Source organism: Ictidomys tridecemlineatus, chromosome 4 (assembly GCF_052094955.1).
Source record: "Ictidomys tridecemlineatus isolate mIctTri1 chromosome 4, mIctTri1.hap1, whole genome shotgun sequence".
NCBI classification, from domain to species: domain Eukaryota; kingdom Metazoa; phylum Chordata; class Mammalia; order Rodentia; family Sciuridae; genus Ictidomys; species Ictidomys tridecemlineatus.
The window spans coordinates 3865973-3889342 of NC_135480.1; the positions used below are offsets into that span (position 1 = coordinate 3865973).

A 23370-nucleotide genomic window follows, 5' to 3' on the forward strand; every position below is an offset into this window, starting at 1 on the left:
CAGGCCCCAGGACCGTCCTGTTGCAGGCGAGGAAGCCGCCCGCAGAGAGGCTGAGTGAGCCGCGACAGAGCCATGTCCAGACCCGGGAGTCCTCGCCGTCCACCACGCTCCTCGTGCATCTCTGCAGGGCCTGCCCTCTGGTCACCACATGGGGACGGCTAGTGAATAGAAGTGTGGCTCAGTCCCTGCGTCACTCTGGGGAGACTAAGGAGGTGGCAGGCCCTCTACACACTGTCCTGTGGGTGACATTTCTCTTCTGTTGATCTACCCGCTCCTCCTGGCCACCTTGCCCCGTCTGCAGCTGCCCTGAGTCTGTGGGCTTTGGTCTGCTCCCCGCTGCTGCTGCCCCCTGGGAGTGGGGAGTCACTTTGGGGTGACCCCATCCATTCTTCAGAATGTCATCTTCTTCACTTCTTTCTCTGAATGGCTGGCTGTGGGGTTGACCGTGCACCTCCTGCTATCCAGGTTCAGGGTCACCAGCAGGACCTTACTGGCCAGCACTGCCCTCCTCTGTCGATGACCAGGTCTTGCCAGGCTGGTGACCTTCTCCTCCCTTGGTCCCATTCTGCCCTGTGGGAGGGAACCAGCTCCTGGTCCTCCTCGCCCCACCAGACCAGCTTTGAAGCAGATGCCTGTCCCCACAGCCACGTGCTGTCCCCAGAGCCACGTGCTGCCTCAACTCTCCAAGCCCCATTATCCCATGGTCCAGCTGGGAGCAGGCGGGAGACCAGCCGCCGCTTCCGCCCAGGGCCTTTCTGGGGTGAGTTGCCCTGGCAACCGACTCGCACTCCCCCGGATGGTCCCCACCAGCCCCCATGCGCCCCGTCTGCCCTGGAGCCTGGTCTGCTCCTGCAGCATTAGTCTCCCTGGCTGGCTGACCAGCTCCTCGACACCTGGCCGTCGCTGTTCTCCCTCAAACAGACGCGCCTTTCCCGGAGGGGCCCCAGGGTTCGCCGTGGAGGGGCTTGGGCTGCTCCACACAGGGGAACAGGTGTGGCATCCATCTGAGTCTGGGGCCGTGCTGTTGGTGAAGTTGAGGGTCCCGTGCGGAGCAGAGTTCTCTGGAGGACAGACGTGGTGAGAAGCATATGTATTTAGGTGATCATTGACATAAAATAATGGCTGTGTTTTAAAGGAAATAAAACATTTCATACTGAGCCAAAGGAGTGGCCGTGGCTGGGGACCCAGCTTCCCGTGGCCTGGGTGGCCCTCTCCACGTGGAGGAGGTCATGTGAACTTCCATCACCAGGAGGGGGCATGAGCCGTGCACCGTCCACTCACCTGGGTGGCACTTAGGCAGGTGGCCCAGCAGAGCGAGGGCCTCCCAACAGGTCCGCGGTCACCCTTGACTCTCCAGCTCTGGGCTGCTGGAGGCTGGGTCTGCCCCGCCTGGTGGCATCCTGAAGGTTTTCCCAGGAGTCTCAAGGACATTAGTCAGATGCAGAGGTCGAGAGTAATTGGCCATTAAGGGGCCTCAGAGCCGAGCTGCGCTGGTGCTGACCTCTCTCCCCCTCTCCACGGTCACCAGGCTCTCCGCCAAGGGCGGGTGGTCTGCAGCATCCTGGGCACAGACACCTCCTCGGAGGACTTTGCACTCTGCACAGCAGGACGGCGGGACGGGAAGGAGGAGGGCGGTGTCTCCCGCCATTATGAAGGCCAAGTGCCCAGCCAGCAGGGGAGCGGACAGGTGGGGCCCAGTCCCAGGGCAGGAGAGTGAGTGGCAGCTCAGATGGTCCCCTCTGGCAGGGGAGCGCTCCCCTCACCCCGCCCTTTGTTCTCACAACCTAGGGCTGGGGTGGTGGGAGCCCACCAGGTGAAATAGGCCCATACACCCAGGAGGAGCTCATGTCGGGCACCTAGGGCCCAGGCGAGTGGACCCTTCAAACCAGCCATCCCAGCCTGGAAGGTGGCCTGCCCAGCAAGGCCTCCTTGGCAGGCCCCAGGTCCTGGGATCTTGATGTCCTCTCCTGACCCCTTCCTGCGGTGGCCCGAGACTCAGGTTCTCTTCCTGGCGCTGCCTGTGACCTCTGTCCCCTGCAGACCCTCAGTCCCTGGGCCCACATCCCCAGAGCCACTGGCCATCTGAGGCAGTGAAGCACCTGGGCCTGCAGCCAGAGGGACGGCCTAACAGGAGAGTCCACCTGTGACCGCGGTGGGGCGCGTTTCAGTGGAATTCAGTCGGCGTTCAGAGACGCGTGTCTGTTTTAACAGCGCGGAGAGAATCGTTCCTGACGGATCATAAGACCCTGTGCCTGGAGGGCTCCTTCTGCGCCCGTGTCTCCTCGGCGTGGGCCTTGAGTTTTTGAGCCAGGAAGGTAGCGCAGAGGGGCCTTGGGGCAGCCCAGAGCTGCCGGGGCTCCGCTGTCCCCGCAGTGCGTGGCAGGGACCCTCCGCACAGGCTTCCCTTCCTGTAGTTGGCTGGTGGAGGGGACCGAGCAGGACGCATGTAGCTGAGAGCGGAGAGTCAGAGGGGTCTGCCCGCCCCTGGCTGGAAGGCCAGGCCTGGAGGCCCTTGGGGAGGACTCATCTTTAGGTTCCGCACCTTGAATTTGCCTCCTCACTGAAGTCCAGGTCCCTGCAGAGAGGCACAGAGCACGGGCAGCATGGTGGTCCCACCTGGATCAAGCTCGGGGGGGAACAGTGCAGCGCCTGCCTCCCGCCACCATGGCTTGAGCCACGTGGCGCCCTAATCTTGGGTCCCCTCTGCAATCCATGGTGCCTCATCCTTTGAATTCCTGCGCCTTTGGGATGACTTTGCTGGCCAGCTGGGTCCCAGGGAGCAGTGGAAGCGCCCTCTGGTGTCCCAGGGCACCAGGGTGGACCCTGGGGTGAAGTGCGTGTGGGGGCTGGGCTGGCTCGGTGGTCAGGGGCCAACTTGGCCCACCCGGGAAGCTGGCTTCCCGTCGCATCAGCTCGTGAAGGGGGGCCACCCTGCACGTGCCCAGCAGCAGCACCTCAGGACCCAGTCATTCAGTGTCCCCAGCAGCTTTACAGACCAGAGCTGCAGCAGCCTGGGGGTGGGTGTGGTGGTGGGTCATAGGGCTGCTGTGCACATTGCCAAGCAGGGGAGGCGTCCCCCAGGCCAGAGCTCCCGGGGCACGTCTCCTGGGAGCTGGGGGGCTGTTTCAGTGGGATGCAGTCTGGCTGAGCAGGCTCAGAGCTCCGAGGTCCCGGGTTTTCTACGGGGCTTTGAGCCCCTGGCGTTCACACAGGCTCCTTCAGAAGGGCTCCTGCTGCGCTGGGTGCAGGGCACGGGGCGGGTGCAGGGAGAGACTGAAGGAATGTCCCGAGAAGGGCTCTTAGGTTCTCAGGAGGCACCTGCTTCCACCTCAGCTGCCAGGGGCCTCCACGCACACAGGGCTTCGTGCGCCTTGGTGGGCCGTCTTTGCCATGAAGACGCGTGTTTTTCTGCACTCAGAGTCGACCGCGGCAGGGTATCGTTGAAATATTAATTCGGTAAGTCGCTGGTGAAATGGGGCGTGTGCGTGACGTGCTTCCTCAAGCATGCAGGGCTGCTGCGGGGTCCAGACAGCTGCTGCTCTGGGCAGCCTGACACCCTGGCCCCTGCCCTCGGATGGCTACAGCTGGCCTTGTGCATCCCCCTGCCAGGGGGTGGGGGGAAGCTTCCAGGGACAGTCTGTAGGGGGAGGGGTGTGGACCCCCATTTGTGGAGCACCACCTTCCTGGGGAACGGCAGTGGGAGGAGGAGGTTCCCTGGAGGAATGGGAGTCAGTGACGGACGGAGAACAGAGCCACAGAAGACCATCCAGCTGGTCACGGTGGCTTTGATCCCAGTGACTCGGAAGGCTGAGGCTAGAGGATCACAAGTCGAGGCCAGCCTCATCAACTTAGTAGGCTCCTGAGCAACTTAGCAAGACCCTGCCTCAAAACAAAAAGTAGAAAGGCTGGGGTGGGGCTCAGTGGTTAAGCGCCCCTGGGTTCAACCCCTGGTACCAAGAAAACCCTCGGAGCATGGGTTCTGGGGGCACGAGCCGGCCTCAGTGCTGCTGCAGGTGCCACGTGTGTACAGCCTCCCGTGGGGCAGTGGCTCCCAAAGGCACAGACTCCAGAGGAAAAGCAGAACAAGGCAGAGAAGCGACACCGAGGCCCCCAGGCAGCCTCTCGGGTGAGAGCTACGGAGTCCTCTAGAACCGCAGTGTCACCACACCTGCCCCGGGGTGGCTCTCTGTGTCTCTGCGCCCCAAAGCCCCTGATGAACAGGAAACGTGGAGCCCTCCCGCTCTCCTGGCCGCCCCGCCCAGGCCGTGGGACGCCTTCCCTTCTTCTCTCCAAAGCAGGCTGCGTCCTGTGAGCAGGAAACAGCGGGGGCGTTCTGGCCTCCGGAAGGGTCAGGTCTTGGCCGGATGGACTCCCCTGCTTCCCTGGCCTCGCTCAGGCAGCCGCCCCGTGTCCTTGGAGTGTGCCTGGGGTGCCCGGGGTGCCCGGGGTGCCTGGGCCGCAGCTCCCCAGCTCCTGTCAGGAGAGACCTGCTCCGGGGCTGACCTCAGTGCAGGGGGTCTGGCCAGTCAGTGCCTGCCCAACCAGACGGGACCCCTGGGGACCCTGGTAGCATCGCGAGGAGCTAGTGGTGGGTGCGAGGGATGCCGACTACAGCACGTAGAAAAGAAAGCCCTTCAGACAGCGCCCGGGCCTGCAGGCCTTCCCTGGGATGCTGGGGCCGTGCAGTGGACCTCCTGCTGCCCCCCGCGGTATCTCCTGGGCCTCTCTGAGAGGTCCCAGGGCAGCAGCTGACGGGTCCTCACAGGAGGAGGCTGAGGAGAGGCCTCCTGAGCTGGTCTGGGTCACAGCGGTCCTCCTGGGCGTGAGGCCGCCCGCAGCCCTGCACGAGACGGTGGTCCAGAGCCGAGGGCACCCTCCTCCCACAGGCACCCAGCCCTCCAGGAGAGCCCATCACAGACGGTGGACGGAAGGCCAGAGAGGGCTGAACCCCTTCTCTAATCACCTCGTCTTGCGGGACGACCCCCCTCCCTGGATAATGGCGTACTCTGTGTCCACGTCTCCTCTGGTCCAACCCCACTCCTAGCACGGGTGTGAAGTGTCCAGTGCAGGAGCTCTGGGGACCAGTGACCAGGCGGCGGGTTGGGGGGTTCCGCTTAGCCTCCTGGTCTCAGGACCCTGCCCCTCAGCAGGCCGCAGCCCTCGGCCCCCAGGAGCCGCCCCCTCCCGAGCTTTCTCCTCAGTGTCCCGCGCAGCTGGCTCTGGCCCCGCCGTGTGCCGAGGTGGCCAGACCCTCACCCGCAGCTGTGCTTTGTCATTTGAGAGGATCCCAGGGGGACGTGCAGTCCAGTCGCTGTGATAGGATGTCGTTTGCTGCCACCTGGGTGTAGGCCAGCACCCTGGGCACACCCGGACATGGTTTAAATCTGGTTTTGGTGTCAACGGCTGCTTTGGAAGTCTTTGATTCTGGATTTTAGTTGGGTGGATGTTTGTTTTATCTTAAGGTTGAATCTGCAAAACAAGTGCTGTCCGTGGAGGCCCAGCACCCCGTCCTTGCTCCCTGTTCCCTTCTCTGCTTAGGTGACATGGAGAGCAGGAGCTGCTCTTTCTGGGTGCTCCTTGGTCTGGCGGCCTCGCTGAGTACACCAAGGGCCCCGAGTGTAGGTCTGCATGTCCCTGTTTACAGTGAGGAAACCGAGGCTCAGAGCTGCTAAATGACATGGCCAAAGCCACGCACCTGGCGACCTGGGACCCGGGACCCGAAGCCGGCCTTATCCCAGTAGGACTACTGTGCCAGAGCCGGGCTTGGGAACTGCCCGTTGCCCGGCTCTGGTTGGTTGCTCTGGGTCGGTTTTTAAGAGTGTCCCCCTTTACACCTGAATTGACAGAAGCCGAGGGTGACCGATGGTCCCCGGGGGCTGGGCACAGTGGGTCAGGGGACACAGAATTTCAGCTGTAGGGGAGCAGGGGGTTCTCCAGGTGTGGTGCAGCCTGGCGACGGTCCTGGTAGCAGCTGTGTCCTCGAGTGCGGGGGTAGCGCTCAGGAGGTCTCATCAAACGCAGTAGCCGCAAGGTGACGCGGGGGGAGTCGGCACCAGCAGCCCTCCCGCCACCTCTCAAAACACCACGATGTGAACATGCACAGTGTTATCTGTAGCTTTAACACACCAGTGGGGGGAGGAGATCACACAGTTTTTGGCATCTTTTCCCCAATTTCTCTTTGGCAGGCAACGCCATGTGGCTCCACACCTGGCACCGAGGACACTGGAAGTGTGGGCGGTGGCCTCTGACCCTCCGACTGGGTCTGTCAATCAGGCCTGTGGCTGGCTTCTCTGGTGGGCTGCCCTGGGCTGTGGCCAGCACAGAGCCCCCGAGGGGAGCTGCAGGGCCTGTCTGAGCCCCACCCCTCGGGCAGCCAGAGGCCCCACGTGTGGACACGTGTCCTCTTGTCCAGGAGCCGGCGTGGCAGCAGCTTAGTAGCACACACGTTTCATGGCGATTGCGTGTCTTCCCGGGGCCTGGCGCTCCTAGAACTGTTTCAAGTGTGGGTTGGCTCTTGCCGGTTACCTGGCGGCTCCACCAGGTGCAGCCCTCACCCTGGGAGTGGGCGTAGGTGTCAGCGTCCACGGGGCCGAGGGCCAGTTTCCTCTCAGGGCCTTGGCTCTTTTCCCTCTTATTGTCTCACTTTTCCGTTGGCATAAGATTCAGCTGAGCACCCCAACAGTGGCCCGGGGTGCCAAGGACACACGCTGAGCCACTCGGCCCACACACAGCGAGGGGGTCTGCTCTGCTCCCAGGGGCCCCGCAGCCTGGAGCACCTGTGGCCTCTGGAGTGGGGACAGGGCACGGGGGTGCGGATCTCTGTGCTAACTGTGCAGAGGGCGGGGCCTGGTGCCACGCAGCTGCCAGGTGGGCAGTTACCCGCCCCCGCTTCCAGGGATTCCCAGTGTTCCAATTCTGGGAAGGCCCACGGGGGGGGGGGGGGACGCGGCGGATGGCGGGATTTACATTTCTAGTCACTGCCAGCTTTGCGGTCCGGAAGTGCTGAGAGCTTTCTGTGCCTTTCTCCACATGTGACCACATGACGGGTCAGCAGTGGGGGCTATTCTGTCCTGTCCCTCCCTGTCCAGGTAGTTCCTGGGTCCCTGACCCCTCCCTAGGTCCGCCCTGTCTCACACCCAACCTGACGTTGCAGAGTTCAAGGCGCTGGGGTCACCTGGACCCTGTGCTGCCCACCCTGCCCACCACACAGAGGACAGCCCAGGTCATCCATCCCTGGCATTGGCAGGAGGCACGTGGGCTGGTTCACCCGACAGGCCTGGCAGAGTGTGGAAGCATACCTGGGTCCCAGGGGACGTCCTGGAGTGAGAGGAGGAGGGGCAGAGCTTCGGAGTTTATGAAAAGAAAGGGATGTTGGGAGCTCGAGTGCCCACAGGCAGAGTCCAGGTGTCCTTGACTTAGGGACAGGGCTCTGCCTGCCAGGCTTCCGAGGGCTGGGGGTCTCCTTTCTCTGAGGCCTGGGCCCAGCTGTCCTCCCAGGTGGGGGGCTGTGGACTTAGCTCCTCCCTGGTCTCAGCTGCACCTGGTGTCACCGAGCTGGGCCCAGCACCTTCTGAGCCGGTCATCTGGGTCCCCCCTGAGCCTGGGGGCAGAGCACCCCCCACGTGACCCCCTAGGTTGGGTGCTAGAACTCCGCTGAGCCAACCCGGTGGCTGTTCCGGGATTACTGCCTCATGATCCGTCCACAGATGGCAGCGAGACTCAGAACCAAGGGATTAAAGGGTTGGGCGGGCTGCAGTGGCTCAGGGATCTGGGCACACACACCTGCTCACATGTGCAGCAGACGTTGGAACAGCAGACGTTGGAACAGCAGCCGGGCACGTTGGAGACGAGGCTCCCCGGCAGCTAAGTGTCCCCTGGGGGCCAGGTTCTGTGTTTAAAGGAGGACACCAGTGCTTCCTTCTCTCCTCTCGGGACCCCAGGACGAGCTGGTCATGCAGGTGAGGATGCCCGCCCATCCTCCCCAGGCCACGTCGAGCCCCAGGGGTCAGCTCCACCCGCAGAGCGCTTCCCGGGACGAGACCCGCTGCTCTTGGACCAGGGCCTCTGGGGCAAATAGCTCCCTTACCCGGAGGCTCCCTGAGGACCCTGTCCCTGGGTGTCCTTCCTCTTCACACCCCCGCTCTTCCTCACCCTAGGCCTCCCCCTCCTGTGGGATGTGTGCTGGGGACTCTCCGTCGTCCCTGGCTAGGGCAGGCCAGGCTCTAGGTCTCCTGGTGACAGGTGCATTGTGTCTAAGGGAGACGGAGCTGGGGTAGGGACCAGCGTGGCAGTGCCACTGCTGGATGCTGGGAATGGCTGCTGAACTGACAGGTGGGTGGGGTCCCCTCCAGGCTCCCAGAGAGATGCCCAGAGCCACCGGGCGCCTGGGGCCCTGTCACCTCCCCAGGGCCCTGAGCCCAGGCAGAATCCTCCACTGCCCGGTGCTGTGTGTGCTGCACCCTGCAAGTTTGTAACATCGGAGGGTGTCTGCCACAGAGTGACCACACCCACGAAGCCACACAGAGGGCAGGGCCTGGCTGTCTTCAGAAGGGCTGACCTTCTTGCCTTGGAAATGGGAGGAGCCAGGAAGAGCCGCGCTGTCACCCACACGTGGCAGGCTAGCAGCCACCCGGGATCCTGAGTGCCGGGTCCTTTAGGGTGCTGCCTTGTGGGGTTTTCACGTGAGTCTCAGCAGGTTTTAGAGCCGGCATCCAACCCAGAATCACCTCCTTAAGCCCCAAATCCTAGGTGGAAACTGTGAGTCCTCTGCGTACATTTTAGTGATTTTAAATTACTTATAAGAACTTTTTAGAGCGTGTTTTCGAGCCTTATCAGACGTGCATATTAGTGGGGTTCACTTGTCTCCACTCATGCAGACAGCACGCACTGATGAAATCCAGCCCCTCCTGCCCTGCCCAGTCCTGGTAACACTGTTCTGCTCATAGGTCGCCTGTTTCGGCTTCTGCTTCTGAGAGCCCTCATGGTGCTTGTCCCCCTGCGTCTTCCACTCAGCATAACGTCCTCCATCTCCACCCACTTTGCTGTAAATGGCAGGATTTCATCCTTCTTCAGAGCTGACTAGTATTCTAGTGTGGAGAGACACCTCAGGTCCTTTGTCCCTTCCTTTGTGGACGGGCCCTAGGCCCACCCCACATCCTTGCAGTTAGGAACAGAGCTGTGATGAGCTGGTGTGCAGGTGTCTCTGGGATGGTGACGGCATTTCCTTTGGTAGGTATGATAAAAATGCTCAGCATCGGTAGCCATCAGGAAAATGTGGCTCACACCCCGTTGAGCGGCCGTCATCAGGACACCACCTGATGCCCGGCGAGGGCTGGAGATGGGGACTCTGAGGCCCCAGAAGCCCCTCTGCCATCCTCTGTTCTCCTTCACTCCCCGTGTGGGTTCTGAGAAGCCCGGTCGCCATCCACAGGCTCCCCGTGTTTTGATTCCGTTCTACTCCTGAAGATATCGAAATGAATTCTGCCTTACTTAACTGCGAGGAATGTCATTCTCGTGTGTCCCGTGCATTGCAGCAGCTGGAGGCCGCTGGGAATCCGAGTGTGCCGGGGCCTGAGTGATCATACCTGGGCCTGGGGTTAGGGTGCGTGAAGGAGGACAGGGAGCCGGCACCGTAACAGGAAGTGTCTTCGCGGCTCTGGGCCTGACCACAGCGCTGTCTTCTCTCTGAAGGACAGGGCCTAGCCTGCGTCCATTCGCAGACTCCCCAGCAGGCGGGTGGGGCGCGGGAGCGGAGGGGCTGGAACAAGGGCTCCCGCTTCCCTTTGCTGGGGTTTGGGGTGGGAGGGGATCACCTGAATCCAGGACTTGGCCTGGACGTCTCTAGCTCCGTTCCCTGAGCTTGGCAAGACCGCGGGGCTGAGAAACAAGACCGTTTCCACAGGCCATCTCCGCCTCGCGGACGACACCCCTGGGTTCACGTTTCAGAAGTGCGTCCCCAGTGTGCCGCGATTTCGAATCAGGCATTGGGTTTCTTGGAGAAGCTGACCGGGTACGGGCCCTCCCCTAGCACCGGACGAGCCGCTTTCTTCACACTTGGGTGACTGCACAACTTCCCTTTCGCTCACGGGATTTAGTTTGTTAAACGTCCTCCGCATCAGTGGGTAACGTGAACCATTCTACGCGTATGTGAGGAGACCTGGTGAGGATGGTATTGCCCCGATCCCCGGTTTCTGTTATCCACAGGAACCTCTGCAAGATGTCAAATGGAAGATTCCATAAGTGAACAAGTCACATGTTTTAAATTGCAGGCTGTTCTTGAATAGATCCGTGAAATCTCCCAGCATTCTGTCCTGGGTGTTCTGCCCTGGACCAGAATCACCCTGGGCAGCGGATCCATACTGTATATGTCACCTGCCCAGTGGTTGCTTAGTAGCTGTCTGCGCCTGGTGCTGCGTTTGGGTGACCCCCAGTTTTACTGACTGGCTCCAAATGCAAGAACGGTGGTCATCCCGACATGCCGAAGAGATGCCCACAGGGCCAAGGCGAATGCTCTCTGTGCATACACAGGTTTGGGGTTTCAGGTGTCCCCTCGGGTGGGAACATGTCCGCAAGGATAAGGGGGAACAGCCACCACCTGTGAGAACCCATCTCTACTCCTGCCTCTCATCTCTGGGGCAGGAACTGGTCTCCGAGCAAGGGCAGTGCCTCCTTGTGGCCTGCCTGGGCACCTGGGGCTCGGGGCGGGTCCTGAGCTGCAGCCTCCTGAGCTGGCGCTTCGGTTCTTGGTGTGAGTCCCAGGGTCGCTGCTTTTTCAAACTTCTGGGACAGTTGGAAGTGGATTTTGTTTTAATGACAGCAACGATGAGGTTATGAAGGACAGAGGGCAAAGGAAGCTTCAAATCGCCCATTTCACTCCCCCAATGGCCAGCTGTAAGAGACAGGCTCCGCCCTGTGCTGGGAACAGTGACTGGAACAGGCCAGGGCCTGTGGGCATTCCACCGACACCCTGCACAGGGACGGGGGTGCAGTTGGGAGGTGTGACGCACACCCCGTGCCCGGCCCTGGCCCGTGGGAGCCGGCCCAGCGGAGGCAGAGGCAAGCGCGTGCCAGGCGAGGGCACACAGCGCGGCTTCCCCCGTCACGGCCAAGGTCCAGGCAGAACGGGCAGCTCAGCCAGGCACAGCACACAGTGGGACTTCAGCACACAGGGAAACTGATGCCTGCCGTAGCGCTGCGTGTCTCTGGGAAAGGGCAGAAGCCACACAGGAGCCTGTGATGCGATTTCCCCTGGGCCACTCTCAGCAAACAGGGCCAGTGATTTGTGGTGACAGAGGTCGGGTGTGTGTCCCTGGGAGCCAGGAAGTGGCCAGCAGGGCAGGGGAGCTCCCGGAGGGGGGGGTGCTCTTGCTGGCGGTTGGCATGAAGCAGGGGCGGGTCCTGGCCGTCAGAACTCGTCTCCTGGCTCCTCTGGGCCTGCGCATCTCACGGTGCACGTTTCCACCCAAATTAAAACAATGCAGAGTGGGGGGATAAGGCCTCCGGAGAGCTGGAGAGCGGGAGCGTCTTGGAGGGTGGGCGGGGCGCGTGCCGGTGTTCAGCCGGTGCCCTAGGGCACGGATGCTCTTGGTCCCACAGATCTGAGTTTGGGAGAGGGGGTCTCACCAGCTGCACCTGGACAGCCAGCCGTGTGAGCCGCCCGGGCGCCATCTTGAACTTCACCACCCCCTCCCCACCCTCTGGGTGTGTGGAGTTTCATGACAACATCTTGGGGGAAGGGGAGCGGGCAGGGTCAGCGGCTCCTTGTGCCGGCCCCCTCAGCCCCCACTCCCTGGAAGCAGGCTCACTGGGGCGGGGGGAGCAGGCTTGGCGTGTTCTAGGACTTACGGGTCCAGGAGGAAGAGGGGCGGCCTCTCTGCTCTCCGTGGAGGTTGTCCTGGGCTGACCCCTGCCCCTGACCCCTGGACCCTCAGAACGTGACTACTGCAGCTGGAGGCCGTGTCTTCTAAAGGCAATTAGGCTAAAACAGGGTCACTAGGTGGCCTACTCCAGGTGGCCGGGTCCTTGTAAGGTCAGGTCAGACACGAGGACCACGTGGGGATGCAGAAGAAGCCACCTTGGCGAGCAGAGGAGGGAGGCCTGGGGGGGGGGAGCCAACCTGCGGCACCCAGATCTGAACCTGCGGCCCCAGAGCCGGGCAGGGGCTGGTGCTGTTGAAGCCCCCCTTGTGGGTGGCCGTAGGGACCTAACTCACTCCGTCACTTCTGTTGTTGGCCGCTGCCTCCTGAACGGGCTCAGTCCCTGCGTCTCAGACATTGGCATTCGCTGCCTCTTTGTGCACAGGGACGTGGCACTCGGCCGGTGGGGCCGCAGTCCTCTGTGGTGACAACCCTGGAGGCACACATGCAGCCCCTGCCCTGGCTTCGGAGCTGAGTGGACCCTGAAGACCTCACTTTCCTGAGTTCCGGAAGCTTCTTCCTCCTCTGCAGGCGGCGAGAAGCAGTCCGGGTGTCCCTGGGGCTTGGCTGTGTGCACCTATCAAGCGCATGGGAGCTGCCTCTGGTGGCCAGCTTGCTCGCACCCCACGCAGGTCTGGGTGCCTGAGCATGGCCTGTTGGTCAGCTCAGGACTCATGGTCCACCCATCATCCCACACTCTCCCTCCTGGGAGGAGAGCCCTCCTGATCCCTCCTGCTGGCTCTGCTGGGTCTGCAGGGTGAGCGTGCTGCCCACAGCCACCCTCTGGGTGAGGACAGACAAGTGCTCCTGTGTCAGCCATGGCCATGTGCCTCTTGTCTCAGCCCCTCCCTCTCCTGACCTTGTTCACCACCACAGCCACTGTCCAGCTCTGCCCCTATGAGGCCAGCTTCTTACATGGACAGGAGACTGAGACCAGGAAGAGGCTGTCCTTCAGGCCTGGCCTTTTCTCCTTGCACTGTAACCTAAATTGGGCTCCTCAGCTGTGCACCCCTGTGGCAAGTGCCTGAGGCCATCAGCACATAAAGAGAAGCTTTCCTTTGGCTCCTGACTTCCAGTGCTCTAGTCCATGAAGAGAGGAGTCCACACCTTCCGTGGGTCAGCCAGGGGCAATGCAGAGAGCCCACTGTGGGGACAGCCACTCACCTAGTTTCTAGGAATCAAAGGGAGCAAGAGATAGGGTCTGACCACCAACTTGCAGCACATGTTCACTGTGATTGACTTAAATTTCACAAGGCCCCATATCCTAAGAGATCCCCCACTCCCCAACAGCCTACAGGGCTGCAGAACAACCTAAGTACATGTAATTTGGGGAGGACAATTATACACAATATCCATTCTATCCCTGAACACAAAGCTATCATGTTCATCTCATAAGGCAAAGCACATTCAAGACTCATCCTGAAGTCACAAATACTCAGGTACAAATACTGCAGCAGAGCTCAGAAGTCCAAGTGGACCCTATGGCCCTGTGTACACTGAAGCCTACTCTATAGTAGCCATGCCCCAGGCCTATGGTTTTAGTTTGTCCGGGTGCAGGGCCAGGCTCGGAACTTCTGTCCCCCGAGTCCCAGCTTCAGCCCGAGTGGGGACGCCCCCTGGCTCACGCCTCTGTATCTCGGGCCCACCTGACCGCCCCGTGGACGTTTCTCAGCAGATGCTGGAGAATTGCTGGCTTCCTACCGAGAGTTCTGGGACAAACGGTGCCCTCCACACATCTTATTGGCCAATTCATCTGGGAAAGGGAAGATGCAGTGGGTGGGTGTAAGACGGTGGCACCCGTCCTCCCGAGCTGGCTGGACTTCAGGCCCCTCTGGTGTCCGTCAGGGCGCTCTTCCCCTTGATAGCCATCAACATTTTCCCAGCAGAGCAGAGGGTGCTGGGGCTGGATGCCCCTTCTAAGGGCGGGGGGCGAGGAGGTGGCAGCTCCCAGCTGGAGGGAGAGGAGACCAGTGGACCGTCGTCTAGTGATAGAACAGGAGCCGCCTGAGGGGCCAGGGTGACTGTGGGGTCCTGCGGCCACTAGTCCTTGCAGTCTGGCCTGAATAATTTCAGGGCGCGGCACACAGGAGCAGGCACAGTTTATTAGGAGAGCTGGGAAAGGGGAGGGGTACACAGGGCGGTGGGGGAGAGGGCGGGTCCTCTCAGAGCATCGCTTCGGCCTCCTGTTTTATTGGGGGTCCCAGGAAGTTTCCGGAGAGTTCCGTCCAGATCCACCTTTCACCTTTGATTGACAGCAGGTTGGCGTCAGATGTCCCAGTCCCCTGGCCTTCTCCAGGGAGGGGAGGTTGAGTGTCATAATGACGTGCTGTGGATCCGAGGTCACCCTGGGCCGGTCGCCCTTCTAACTAGGACTTGTTCTCACAGCTTCTGTGGTTGGAGCTTCGCTTCTAGTTCTCCCGCCTCCCGGAGTCCTGGAGTCTGTCTGTTTAAAGGCCACACAAGTCCCCCTGGAGGTCATTTGTGTCCTGTGGGCAGGCAGGAGCCTTGGCCCTGTGATCCAGGCTGTTTGCTGAGAACGGAGCACAGCCTGTGGACAGAGCCAGCAGGGCCAGGGGGCCTCGGGTAAACTGGTGTCTAAAAGAGAGCGCGTGGGCTCGGCCCAGTGGCCCAGTCTGTAGCATCCACAGTGGCCCATCTGTAGCATCCACAGTGGCCCAGTCTGTAGCATCCACAGTGGCCCAGTCTGTAACATCCACAGTGGCCCAGTCTGTAGCATCCGCAGTGGCCCAGTCTGTAGTATCCGCAGTGGCCCAGTCTGTAGTATCCACAGTGGCCCAGTCTGTAACATCCACATGGCCCAGTCTGTAACATCCACAGTGGCCCAGTCTGTAGCATCCGCAGTGGCCCAGTCTGTAGCATCCACAGTGGCCCAGTCTGTAGTATCCGCAGTGGCACAGTCTGTAACATCCACAGTGGCCCGGTCTGTAACATCCACAGTGGCCCAGTCTGTAGCATCCACAGTGGCCCAGTCTGTAGTATCCGCAGTGGCCCAGTCTGTAGTATCCACAGTGGCCCAGTCTGTAACATCCACAGTGGCCCAGTCTGTAGCATCCACAGTGGCCCAGTCTGTAGTATCCACAGTGGCCCAGTCTGTAATATCCACAGTGGCTCAGTCTGTAACATCCGCAGTGGCCCAGTCTGTAGTATCCGCAGTGGCACGGTCTGTAATATCCGCAGTGGCCCGGTCTGTAACATCCACAGTGGCCCAGTCTGTAGTATCCACATGGCCCAGTCTGTAGTATCCACAGTGGCCCAGTCTGTAACATCCGCAGTGGCCCAGTCTGTAGTATCCGCAGTGGCACGGTCTGTAATATCCACAGTGGCCCGGTCTGTAACATCCACAGTGGCCCAGTCTGTAGTATCCGCAGTGGCCCAGTCTGTAGCATCCACAGTGGCCCAGTCTGTAACATCCACAGTGGCCCAGTCTGTAGTATCCGCAGTGGCACAGTCTGTAATATCCACAGTGGCCCGGTCTATAACATCTACAGTGGCCCAGGCTGTGGCCAATCCCCTGACCTCACATTCCCACCACTCACGGCTGCCGGGTTCCACCAGTCTGACTTTGCCTGTTGATCGGGTGAGGGAGCTCGGAACGATTTCTCAGTGCTGACTTCTGGGGCAGCGTGACAGCTCCTTTGTGATCAGGAGTGACCCAGAGTGGACGGTGCCCAGCAGCCGTGGAAGGTGCCTGACCTGTTCTGATCCGGCCTTCGCCAGCTGCATGGTGCACAGCTGAGGAGTGCGGGCTCTGGAGCCCAGCTGCAAACCCAGACCAAGGTGTAGCCTTCAGGGTTCCACACAATCCTGGGTGCAGAGGGACAGGGAGCCTGCTGCTCCCTGCTGTGACCAGGGGAAGGTGCCAGAAGTGTGTCTCCCCGCTGCCCTGAGGTCCCGGTGTACAGGAGCTGGTGTGGGCTGGGGAAGACGGAGGAGGCGTGGAGGAGACAGGTGAGCCCCGCTCAGCCCACCAGCCCTCTAGGACGGTGCAGTCACCCAGGCAAGAGGGCGGCCGACCTCAGGACCAGGTACCACTCAGTTCTGAGTGCCGTGAGCTGTCTTGTCCTGCCTTGGGTTAGTTCAGGACCCCCGGCAGAGGCCAAGGCCTGTACTTAGAATGGCGTCGTACACACATGACCACCGCCCACTCCTCCTGTCTCTTAACACCTGCGCAAGGCTGTGCTCTGTAACCCATGAGCCTGCTGTGCTGTGGAGGGGATGATGGCAGGGAACATGCCCACGTGCAGCTGAGCCGCTTTTTCTGACTGTTGTTGACTGCACTGAAGGCCAGGGGGCAGAGGGCTGCCTCTCACTAGTGGACGCTGTAGCCGACGGGGCTTAATTTATTCCTTTCCATTAAATTTCGTTCCTGGTCTGTTAAACTTTATTACAAAGTCAGGATGATTGTATCTGACGTGTTTGAGAAAACATTTATCGAAATTGATATCAGATGCAGCAACTATCAAAGATGAACGTGGACGTTTCCCCTTCTGTTCTGTTAATGATGTGGATCGTATGGATCGATCCTGTTTTATTCCTGAAATAAACCCGCCCAGCCAGGATGTCAGCTCCACGTGGAGATTCCTGCATTTGGTCTGCTGATAGTGAGCGGCTGTTCAGCCACTTACCGGGGTTTTAATTCTGAGCAGTGGTGGTGGAAGAATCACGCCTGCATCATTGCGCCTGGTTTGGGAGGCGAGTCATGCACATTGATTGCTTTGAAAGGCCACCAGTCCCGAGGGAGCTTTGCAGAGCCCCGGGGACTGTTCTCCTTGGAGCCTGAGGGTCACCCTCTGGGTCACCCAGACACCTGCAGCCTGGTGATGGGAGGGTCTCTCGTGGAGCAGGGAGCCAGGTGCCGGGAGGCGGGTGCTCGTGACTAAAGTGCCCTGGTGAGGCTCCAGGTCTGGCATCAGTGGCTTCCTGCGCAGCTCTAGGTGTCTGAGGTGATGCTGTCTCCTCCAGGGGGACAGCAGAGGGGACAGAGGAGCCCTGGGCTGTCCTTGCCGTGTCTGCAAGGAACTGCTTCCCAGTCACAGTGCAGGGTGACGATCCAGGCAAGGTGACTGGCCCCGAGTCTGTCCCCGACACTGAGGTCTCCTGGGCCACGTGTGACTGGCACTGGCTGAGGAAGGCGTCTCCCTTTGGGAGGAGGGGCAGCTTCCTCAGGCGGCAGTGGGTTGCCTCTCGGCCATGATCCCAGGAGAGTGGGGCAAGTAGTGAGGGGTGGCTCCTGCCCTCCCTCTGGGTGCAGCTCAGCATCAGAGCAGGTGACACCACGGGCACAGGCAGGTGGCTGGGGCTCCATGGGGCTAACCACCCACTGCTGGGATGGGGGACCAGGGCCATTCAGGGGCCACAGTGAGGCTCCCTGGTGACTCCGTCCTGAGGGTGCCCACAGGCACCTCCTCTCCCTGCCCCAGGCGGGAGGCTGGGGTTTGGCACTGAGTGGAGTCCTGCCTGGGCCCAGGTGGTGGGGGGCAGGATAGGCCCTCTTGGTCTCTGCACCCCAGACTGAGAGGCTCATGAGCCACAGAAGCTCACCTCGCAGGGTTCCGGGGGCCGGGAGTCCACAGCAGGGTCAGGCTCCACCTGCAGGTCCACACACCCGGGCAGCACAGGGTTGGCATGTGACCGCCAGGTGCGCAGAGCCAGACACAGAGCAGGCGCACGGGCACTGGGAGGGGCAGCAGCAGGTGCCTGTGCACCCCACCGGCCTGGGCACCTGAACACACTGGCCGATGAGTGTCCAGCGTGCCTTTCACCCAGACCTGAGCGAGCCCCAGGCCCCACAGAGGTGGCCGTGTCTCCTTGCCTGTCCTTGGGTGTGTGCTCCTGATCTGGGGGAGCTCTGTGCCATGGCACGGAGCAGGTAAGGAGGGCTGGCCCCGAGTCCACCCGACATTGAGGTGTCCTGGGTGGGGTGGGTGCAGGGACTGGGGAATGACAAGATGACCTCCTGCAAACAGGTCAGAGGATCAGAGCCAGCACCGGGCGGGCGTGAGGAGCAGTGCTGGGGATTCGGGTGCTGCTTCTGGACTGCGCCTCCCTCTACTTAGAAAGAGGGTCCAGGTGCTGCACTGGGGCGTCTGAGGAGGACATGGGCTTGACAGACAGCTGGCCTCGGGGGACCTAGGCACTGCTGTGCTGTGGCGATCCCACGGTGCGAGACACACGCGGGGGACACTGAGGTGCAGGAGCCAGGGCGTGCCAGCGATGGCCGGGTGTGGCGTGGGGCTGGGGCCAGGTCTGGCCAGCCTCTCCTCCACTGGGGGGGCCCAGCTGCCCCTTCCTGTGAGGCCGAGTCGGCCTGCTCTGCCGGACACTTTCCAAGGTGGGAGCCGTCTCTCTCCAGGATCCTGGCCCCCCGTAGGCAGTGGTTGTCATTGAAGAGTGACAGAGAGGTGAGCTGCACTCCTGTTGGGGGAAGATGGGGGAGCTGTGGGTTGCCGAGCTGCGGAGAAGGCGGAGCTGGGACCGCAGAGGTGCACTGCAGGGAGGCCCCCGTGGACCCTCAGCCACACTCAGGTCCCATCTGCCCGTCTGTCCTTCCTGTGGTGGACCCGGTGCGGGCCCTCAGGAGGGGTCTGTCAGCCTCAGCAGGGCCTCAGGGGCCTGTGACCCGGGAACCCCAGGCGGGGCGCAGAGACAGGGGGCTGGAGCGGTTACGAGCTGACAGTTAAACACCCACTAGACGGCGCCACAGACGTGCCCCGTGTGGTGACGACGAGGCCCAGGCCCCACCTGGGCAGCTTGAGCAGACGTCTTGGCTTTGGCGCCGCCTGGCTCTGTGCTGTTGGGCAAGCCACCTACCCTCTCTGTGCCTCCACCTCACCTGTCCCCCGGATCCTGGTGCCCACTTCACGGAGCGCGCAGAGGGCCTGAGCCCTCCCTGCCTGTGCCGCACTCTTGGGGTCACTGACAGCCGGCTCCTGTCGGGCGGCTGACCCCAGGCTCCCTCCTCGGTGCAGCCAAACCAGCAGCTACCCCCAGCTGCACGTCGTGTGGCCGTCCAGCCTGGGTGCGCCTGGGTGTGGGGCGACACGGTGGCCTCTGTGGTGAGCCATCATGGCAGTCATCCAAGAGGGGCCTCCTGCTGCCGTGGAGGTGGTCACTAAGTCCAAGGAGTCAGTGGGCAGGGCCCCGGGGCGCTGTCCCTCAGGCAGGCCACTTGGGCTTCCGTCTCCCACGGGAGGTGCCCCCACCCGCCTTCACACCCAGGGGAGAGACTGGAGAATGGGGACCCATGACACAGAGAGGCCGGTCCCAGGGCCAGCAGGACGAGGACATCCACTCACTGGCCGTCTTCTGAGGCCTCTGCTGTCCCCCTGCCCGGCAGGTCATCTCTAACCCCTGCTGCTCTTCAGGGCGGATCCCAAGTTCTCACGGTGCCCTTCGCCCTGTGGTCCCCACGGGTGGACCTGTCTCTGCGTGTGGGTGTGATAACACACACCAGATTCCCATCCTGGCCGTGTTCTGTGGGCAGGGGCGCCGGCCACCCTCACCTGCCGCCGCCACCTCCAGGGCTCCCTCCGTCCCCGGCCTGGCACCTGCCCACCTCACCTGCTCCCCTCCGGCCCGGCTCCCCCTCCCTGTGGCTCTGGCACCTCCAGGGGCTCCTGTAAGCGGGTGGCCCGGTGTCTGTCCTCCTGGTGTCTCTCACCATGGGAGGTCCTGGAATGTCCTTCCTCTGTAAGGACGAGGGACAGTGCACTGTACCGAGGACCGCGTTTTGCTTCGTGATCCCCCAGGGGACCCGCGGCTGCTTCCTGCCCCCTTCCTGTTCTGTGGGCGGTGCTGCCGTGGGCAGCGTGTGCGTGCCCCTGGGCCACCTGCTCTCTGCCTGCCGTAGCGAGGCCCTGCAGACCGGGCGGCTTCAGCAGTAGACGTGGGTCTTCTCCCCGTTTGGGAGGCTGGGAGTCGGGGCCAGGGCCATCCTGGTTGTTTCTGGCCGGGGCTCTTCCTGACTGGACAGTGGCCTTCACGCCGTGTCCTCTCATGGTACAGAGCGAGCGAAGCGGTTCCCTCCTGTCTCTCCACGAGGGGCGCTAACCCCTGCCGACCTCACCTTCCCTGATGTGCTGCCCAGGCCCCTCCAGATGCGCCCCAGAGACTCAGACTCCGACAAACGACACCGAGGAACACAGTTCGGCCCATGGCGATCCGCCCTCTGCCCCCCAGATTCACACGCCCTTGAATGCAACATGGCCAGCCCTCAGGACCCCTGGAGCCTTCACTGTCGGCCTGAGCGTCAAGTTCACAGACTCAGCCGAAGACCGTCCTCCACCCGGTCAGACTCGAGGCCCGGTCCTTCCAGAGGCGAGATTCCCTGCAGGGAAACCTTCCAGCAAGCCCCGTGGGACAGACACGGGACAGTCCCCATCCAGGAGGGGCGTGAGCACAGCGAAAGGGGCGCGGGCTCCAGGCAGTCAGAGCCGCAGGGCTGCACCAGCCTCCTCCCAGCCCTCAGGGAGCAGAGGCCGGGCCTTCTCATCAGGTCCTCCCAGTCCACCTCCCTCTCCACCTCGCGGCTCCTCCACTGTCGACTAGAATCTTCTCAGCTCAAGAGTCCCTGTCGGCACTTACTGCCACCAGCCCCGGAGTCCGTTAGGCAGGTCCTTCGTCACCCTACGAGGACCCCGCTCCCCGTTCCCACAGCGGCTCCCCACGTCCAGCTGGGCCCTTCCTGGAATGACTGACGTCCCTATTTCTAGAGGCACCTTCAGACTTCCAGCCCGCCCCCCGTCCAGCCCCAAGGCGGGCTCCACGTGTCTGGATGCTCGTCACAGCAGCACAACACTGCTGGCACCGATTGCTGTGTTGGTGGGGCCTCTCCAGAGAGACCAGCATGACACACGCACACAGGCACACACACGTACCTGCATGTCCACACTCGTGCACACGGCCCGCAGCCTGTAATGGTTTCCCTGTGCTGTGGTGTAGCCAGCTATGATTCAGTGGACACCGTACCTCAGACTTTGACTGTCCGTCTTTCCCGGCTGGCCGTGCCCCCCGGTGCTCTTTTGCAATGCTCACAGTGATGGTGAGCAGCAGGGTCCCAGCAGCCTGCGATGGCGGCAATGACCACGAATGCCGTGGCCTCAGGTGTGATGCGCGGGAGGTCAGCTGTAGGTAGAGCGTTCCCACCTCCAGGGTCAGCTCACGATGCGCTTACTGACACAGGAGCCCTGGGAGTCAAGGGGCCTCCCTGTGGGCGAGCGTGTGCAGGACCAAGAGGTCCTGCGAGGCCTTGGCTCGTGGGATCGTGGGGCCGGCAAGTCTGCGTCTGAGCCGCCGGAAACTCAGGCGAGAGCAGAAGCTGCAGACGGAGGCTCCTTCCCCCCAGGAAGCCCCGCGTAGCTCCTAAGGCCTCTGCAGATTGCGTAGGTCGCCCACACCACCACCTGGGGCAGCCTGTTGTCCATGTGTGTGTCCCGGCTGCTGTCCTGTGCCTGCTGGCCCTGCCAGGGTCCCCTGGGACACCCCGAGCTTGCCCGTATGATCTCCGGAACTTCCCACCTGTTCCTTCTGATGCACACACCCGGGGCAGGGGATTCACTCAGCTGGAGACACGTGCGCTTGGCTGGCCGTTCTGCAGCCGTGGGCACTGGCAGGGCCAAGCGTGGGCAGGCAGGCCATCTGGGAGCACAGGAGGCAGTACCTGGTGGCGGTCCAGGCCCTGGCCTGCTGACTTCTCCACTGCTGGTCAGATGGCCTCCCTCTGCCCCTGGGTCAGTCACGCTCACTCCCATGGTCCTAGTGAATGACAACACCATCATCACCAAGTGACCAGGAGGCTGGGACGAGCTCTGGGTGCTGGGCAGGTGGGAGCGCACGGGTCAGCAGCAGCCTGGAGAGCTCTGTGGGCCCCCTGTCCTGGGCCTCCCTTGATGTGAAGCCTGTGGACCCCCCGTGGTGCCGCTGGCCCTGACCTCATGTGGCTTCCACTTGCAGGTGGCGATCATCGCGGGCAACTTCGAGCTGGCAGAGTACATCAAGAACCACAGGGAGACGGACGTCGGTGAGTAGGCATGTTGGGTCCAGCAGGGAGACGCGAGCCGGCTCCGACGCCCTCCTGGGACTGGTGCAGAGCCGGGAGCAGCTCTGCGTGGACAGCCTCCCCCGCTCTGGCCCTGTGTGTCCCTAGCTTGCAGCAGAGAGGCCAAAGGAGACCCTAGACACTGGGCCACCTGATACGTGCCACCTGCTTCTCAGGAGGAGACACTGGTGCCTGGGTCTAGGACTCCCCACCGGGTCAGGTGTCTCATTCCCCCAAGTGTTGAAAACCGACACATACCATCGTGCGCGTGTCCACACGGTAGGACACACAGCCCGGGGTGCTCCCTCGTGTGCGTGGTTGGCCTGGGTGCTACGTGGCTTCACCAGTGGGACGAACGTGCCTCTGTGGCAGGGGGTGTCGATGGCAGGTGTCGTGCTGAGCAGGTGGGGGCCGGGAGACCCAGAAGCTTCCTCTCGGCTTTGCTGGGAGCCGGACACTGCTCTAAAGATCAAAGTCATAAAAATCTAAAGGAGGAAATGAGCCCCAGAGCTGGGGAAGGGGGAGGCAGCGGGCTGGCTACGCGGCAGGCAGTGGCCTGGGTCGCGGGCCTGCTCTCACGGCCTCAGACTCGTCTGCAGGCGCGGGAGGAGTGTATGACGGAAGGTGCGTAAGGCACAGCCCCCTTCTGCCCCTGGACGGGGGAGAGTCCCAGGGCCCTGCCCTCCCCTCCCGTGGCCTCCCCCTCTCCCCCTGATGGTGCTGATGACCGTTCCCCTTTTTAGTGCCCCTTGTGCCAACCAGGAGGCCAGTCTCTGGGGCTCCTCCTTATAGCCATCGCCCTGCCGTTGGCTGGGCCCAGTCCTGCACCGTGGATGAGCCCGCTGGCCTGTGGCCTCCAGCCCCGGGCTTGCACAGGACCTGCAGCGGGGAGCAGTCCCGTTGGACCGGCAGCGGTGAGCTTCCGAAGGCGGCATCGTCCCTCCAGGGTCGGGTGGGCTCCTGGGGCCCCGAGGAGCAGCAGGTAGAGCCTGCCCCTCGCTGCCTGTGCCCCTCACCCTGTTTTGGCGCTGGAGAGAGTGGGCTGTGTGTCTGGCTGTCAGGTCTCTGTGTCGAGTGTGCCGTGCACAGCTGTGGCTGCCCTGCTCTGCTCGGGGGATTGTGTGCCGTTCCTGGCTGGCACCCCTGCAGCCTGCGCTGGGAACCGGGGCTCCGGGAGGCTGCATGGACGCCCAGGCATCCCGTCTGTGAGCCCAAGTCACTTAATGGCTCTGAGCTCCAGGCCTGCCCCCCGGCTGCGCCAACGCCCCATGAACACACTCTAGAGGTGGACGCGTTGACATCTGCAGAGCCGTTTAGGGAAGGAACTGAGCTCGTGGGGTGCAGGGGCCTGTCTTCCTGCCACCTCCCCAGGCCAGACAGCAGAGTAGCAGGAAAGCT

At 62.3% G+C, this 23370-nt stretch overlaps 1 protein-coding gene and 1 long non-coding RNA gene across 4 annotated transcripts in view; one reads left to right on the plus strand and one right to left on the minus strand.

Annotated features, from left to right (window-relative positions):
- Nucleotides 1-23370, plus strand: part of Shank2 (SH3 and multiple ankyrin repeat domains 2) — a 380130-nt gene that overhangs the window by 105033 nt on the left and 251727 nt on the right. The window contains 2 exon segments of the mRNA XM_078045409.1: nt 21888-21954; nt 22716-22886. Of these exon segments, the coding sequence (XP_077901535.1) occupies nt 21888-21954; nt 22716-22886 (238 nt within the window).
- LOC144376950 (uncharacterized) lies at nt 13129-23364 on the minus strand. Of its 3 annotated transcripts, none has more exons than XR_013437372.1 (5): nt 22231-23364; nt 21866-21914; nt 19497-21689; nt 19232-19360; nt 13129-18960 (listed from the first exon to the last, which is right to left on the minus strand). It is a non-coding gene; the product is annotated as an uncharacterized LOC144376950 (long non-coding RNA). The 3 variants fall into 3 exon arrangements; XR_013437371.1 differs by having other exon boundaries at nt 13129-18350; nt 18769-19360; XR_013437370.1 differs by having other exon boundaries at nt 13129-19360.